The following is a 5052-nucleotide window of genomic DNA, read 5'->3' on the forward strand; positions in this document are numbered from 1 at the left end:
TCAGGCAATCCACTCACCTCAGCCTCCCAAAGCACGGGATTACAGGCTGAGCCACCAAGCCTGGCTAAGGTAATCCCATTTTACAGATGAGGGATCCAAGACACAAAGTGATTAAGTAAACTGCCGATGTCACACGGTCAGAATGCAGCAGAGCAAAAGTAACACCTAGGCAGTCTGGTTCCAGAGTTGATGCTTTGATTCACTATGTACAAGGTGCTTATATGAGTTAAGTAAGATAATACACAAAAAAGCACTTAGCTTTTTCAAAGTTCCTCACTAATAGCAGGTGCTCAACAAATGTTAATTGTCTTTCTGCCTTCACTGAAATGTAATCAGGGCTTTTTACAGCCAGGTTCTAAAAAGCAGCATTTTCTATTTTTATTTATTTATTTATTTATTTTGAGTTGAATTTATTTACTTTGTCACACAGGCTGGAGTGCAGTGGCACATTCACAGCCATCGCAGCCTCTACCTGCTGGGCTCAGGTGATTCTTCCGCCTCAGCCTTCCAAGTAGCTGGAACTACAGGGATGCCACCATATCCAGCTAGTTTTTTGATTTATTGTAGAGATGAGGTCTCTCCAAGTTGCCCAGGCTGGTCTCGAACCCGTGGGCTCAGGCAATCCTCTCACCTCGGCCTCCCAAAGTGCTGGGATGATAGGCATGAGCCACAGCACCCGGCAAAAAGCAGCATTTAAAAAAAAAAAAAAGAGTCCTTCTGAAAATTTAAAACACCATTCCAGGGAACTGATCCGCTAAAGATATATAGGTAATATTCTGTGAATGGCATTTAATGCCTCTTTGCCACCACAACCTCTGAGAAGCCATCTCTAATTCCTGCCAGCTGAAAAAAGCAGAAAAATTATCATCCTTGTTACATAAATGAGGAAACCGAGGTTCAGAATTTCCCAAGGTCATATTGCTAATAACTGGTGGAGCTAGAATGTGAATGCTGGCAGTTTGATTCTAGAGCTTCTACTCTTAATAACTTATTATTACAAGTGTGGTCCATAGACAAGCTGCCAAGTGAACAAACTGTCCTCAGTCCATGACAAGAGAGGGAGCATGCACCAGTCACTAAACACAGTTTAATTTAGCCAACTTTTTTTTTAATAACAAGACTTTTTTGCTGGGTGCAGTGGCTCATGCCTGTAATCCCAGCACTTTGGGAGGTAGAGGCAAGAGAATTGCCTGAGCCCAGGGGTTCAAGGCCAGCCTGAGCAACATGGCAAGACATCGTCTCTACAATAAATCAAAAAATTAGCTGGGTGTGGTGGCATGTGCCTGTTGTTTCAGCTACTCGGAAGACCGAGGCAGAAGGATCATCTGAGCCCAGCAGGTCGAGGCTGCAGTGGCCATTAGTATGACACTGCACTCTGCATGGGCAATGGAATAAGATCTCGACTCAAACAAAACAAAACACTCTCTTGATAAAAGAAGCAAAGTATTAACGTACAGTTTGTTTTCTCAGAGTGGTACCTCCCAGAGTGGCACAGTTCTAAATTATTACTCTACTTCACTTTTGTGAACTCTCTTTGCACTTCATCTTTCACATACCACCTTCCACTATAGCCATGTCTCTCAGTATGTGTGTGTGCACTGTGTGTGTGTGTTTCCCAAAATAAGAAAGGTTCACCTTAGTGTCCTCCAGTCAGAATGTCTAATGCGGTATCTACCACATAGCAAGAAAAGGCTCAATCTAGTTAGTTTTTTTGAACTAACTAAAAGGACTTTTATAAACTTTACAAAATGTGTACCACATAACTGAATTGTGTAGACATAGTCAAAAACTTGTCATTCTTTCAACAATGGCCGAATGTCTTTCATGTACATGGCAGGCCTCGGGCTTGGTGCTAAAGAAACAAAGAAGGAATCTGGAAGGAATGCATAGTCAGAGGGAAGAGGAGCTGACGCATGAGTAGATCATTCAAGTCCAGAGCACTAAGTGACATGATAGAGGTGTGACAAGTGTTGAAAGAGCAACCAACTCTCTGGGGCATCAGAAAGAGATAAAGAACATTTTTAGGCTTAAAAGAACTGAAGCACTGTCAGCTGTGAGAGCTGAAGTCACAGGTTATTATCAAATCTTCTAAAAAGCACTTTTAGAACAGTTGCACTCTAAGTTATAAAGATTTAAAAGTTCAAATTTGGTCTAAGAACTTAAAATAAGACCCTATACAACCAAAAGTATTGGGGTCAGGCAGGACTGGGTTTAAATCAGGCAAGTTACTCGTTTTGTGACTTTTGATCTTTCTGAGCCTTGGATTTCACATCTGTAAAATGGGAATATACTAGTATCTAATGAATAAGAAAGTATAATTTTTTGCCATATCCATACACTATTTTGCCAAAAGGGCAAACTACCTAGACTTTTATTTATTAAATATTTTTCTTTTAAATACAATCACTTAAAAAATTAATTTTAAAAGGAAACTTGAGATGTGGAACAACTTAGAACTCTTAAACATTGCTGGTGAGAAAGTAAAATAGCCATTTTGTAAAACAGTTTGGCAGTTTCTTAAAAATTCAAGCACAGACTACACTTACCATTTGAACCAGCAGTCATACTCTTAGAGAAATGAAAACTTAAGTTCTCACAAAAACCTGTACATATTTAAAGTAGATTTATTCATAAGAGCTAAAAACCAAAAACACAAATGTTCTCCAATCAGAGAATGAATAAACTGTGGTATATCCTTTCAGTGAAATGCCACTCAGCAACAAAAAGGAACAAATTACTTGATACTGGCAATGGCATGGATGAATCTCACATACATTATGCTAAGTGAAAGAAGCCAGATGCAAAAGGAAAAATATCATATGATTCCATTTATATGGCATTCTGAAAAAGGCAAAATGCTATGTTCATTGTGGAGAGAAAAGACATCAAAAATTGCCAGGGATTAAGGATGGGGGGAGGGACTGATGACTACAATTGACTACAACTACTGTTGCTAGAGGGAACTTTTTGGGATGATGGAAACACTCTTTATCTTGAACACATTATGTTAAGTGAAAGAGGCTAGACACAAATAGCCACACACTGTATGATTCAGTTTATATGATACTCTGGAGAAGTTAAAATAACAGGGACAGAAAATTGATCAGTGTTGCCTGGAACTTGAGTGGGCGGGGGAGGAGAAAAGTGAGTACACCAGGGCACCAGGGAATCTGGTAGGTTAATGGAACTGTTCTGCATTTTGATTGTGGCAAACAATATACCTAAAAAAAGTAGATTTTACTACATATAAATTATATATCAAAAGCCTGATTTAACCAAAAAGTAGAGTATGCTACCTATACCAAGAACATCCCATCCAATGGCGTCCTTCATACCTTTCCTCGACTTTAATGGAGAGCTGGTTGCAGAGGTTGTGAACATATTGGGCATAACTTTCTGCCAGGGTCATGTCATATGCAGTCAGGTGGATGTTTAAAACCCCATATTCATAATCTGTCCCCAGATTAATAGGTCTCACTTCAACTTTTCCCCTCTTCTTCTTGAGCTGAACAGAAAACAAAAAGAAAAAATAAATCAAAGTGTTATGCAAGAAATTCTAATAATGTCATCTTGATATTTTAAAAAGTCAACCTCGCAAATAAATTTCTTCATTTTTCTCTCAGGTTACCCTAGCTATAAAATGAAATTCTCCTGGGAAGGAATGAGCAGCTTATCTTGCTAGTGTGGGCTGTGACATTAGCCAGTACAAGGAGAGAGAATATTGTTGTTATCAGTTGAACACATGAATTACTTGAATATATGGAATACTTCAATACATGAATTCCTTGAACATAAATACATGTGACTGTCTTCTGTTATTACCTTATTTTGAGACTCACCTCCTATCCCTGGCTCTCTGTTTCTCAATTTGTAAATTAATGGGGTTATGCTAGATTTAAAAATTTTTAACCCATAGATTAATCGCAAGGGGTCTATAAGGACCCAAATACATATGCAAAATTTTACATGTACATGTTTCTTAGGAAAGAATCCTGAGTTTTTCTCAAAATCTTAAAGAAATCAACAACAAGGACTTTCAGTTGTCTTCTAGTCCTCCTAGCTCTGAAATTCTACAATTCTCTATACAGCTTTTCTTTTGAGAACTGAGAGGTAGAATAATTAATGTGTTCAAAATATTGCCACAAATACAAAAAGAATAGGTGGGAGAGAATAGACGTGTATGTCCACATGCACATGAGCATATGTGTAATTACATATATACTTATTTGCTTGCATATCTAAAAAATATCTCTGGAAGAATGTACAAAAATACTAATATCTAATATCATTGTCTGCCAGTGAGGTATCCGGGTGGATGGGGTATAGATGTTCAAGAAAAATTTAAACTATTTTCCTTCTATGTTTAAAAAAAATTTTGTTTTTTGAGTCAGAGTCTCACTCCATCACCCAGGCTGGAGTGCAGTGGCATGCTCACGGCCACCCCAGTATCGACCTGCTGGGCTCAGGCAATTCTTCCGCCTCAGCCTTTCAAGTAACTGGAACTACAGGCACGTGCCACCACGCCCGGCTAATTGTTTTATTTATTGTAGAGACGAGGTCTTGCCAAGTTGCCCAGGCTGATCTCGAACCAGTGGGCTCAGGCAATCCTCTCACCTTGGCCTCCCAAAGTGCTGGGATTATAGGCATGAGCCACCACACCCAGCCTATTTATTTACTTATTTATTCATAAAGACCGCGTCTCACTATGTCTTGAACTCCAGGGATCAAGCGATCCTCCTGCCTCAGTCTCCCAAAGAGCTAAGATTACAGGTGTGAGCCACTGCACCTGGCCCTTTTTTATTTGTAAAGATGGGGGGGGGTCTTGCTTTACTGCCCAGGCTGGTCTTGAACTCCTGGCTTCAAGCAATCCTCCTGCCTAGGCTTCCCAAAATGCTGGGATCATAGACGCAAGCTACTGCATCCAGTAAATCTATTCTGCTTTAAAATTTTGATTTGTTTTGTTTTGTTTTTTTTGTTTGTTTGTTTGGTTTTTTTTTTGAGTTGGAGTCTCACTCTGTCGCCCAGACTGGAATACAGTGGCCGCTCCCGGCC

General features: G+C 39.5%; 1 protein-coding gene across 1 annotated transcript in view; it reads right to left on the minus strand.

Annotated features, from left to right (window-relative positions):
- MRPL48 (mitochondrial ribosomal protein L48) overlaps nucleotides 1-5052 on the minus strand; it is a 66828-nt gene that overhangs the window by 9878 nt on the left and 51898 nt on the right. The window contains exon 5 of the mRNA XM_008064667.1: nucleotides 3336-3505. Within this exon, the coding sequence (XP_008062858.1) occupies nucleotides 3336-3505 (170 nt within the window). The remainder of the gene's footprint in view (nucleotides 1-3335; nucleotides 3506-5052) is intronic.

The sequence above is a fragment of the Carlito syrichta genome, unplaced genomic scaffold (genome assembly GCF_000164805.1).
Source record: "Carlito syrichta isolate Samal-C Ts95f unplaced genomic scaffold, Tarsius_syrichta-2.0.1 Scaffold307839, whole genome shotgun sequence".
In the NCBI taxonomy this organism is placed as follows: Eukaryota; Metazoa; Chordata; class Mammalia; order Primates; family Tarsiidae; genus Carlito; species Carlito syrichta.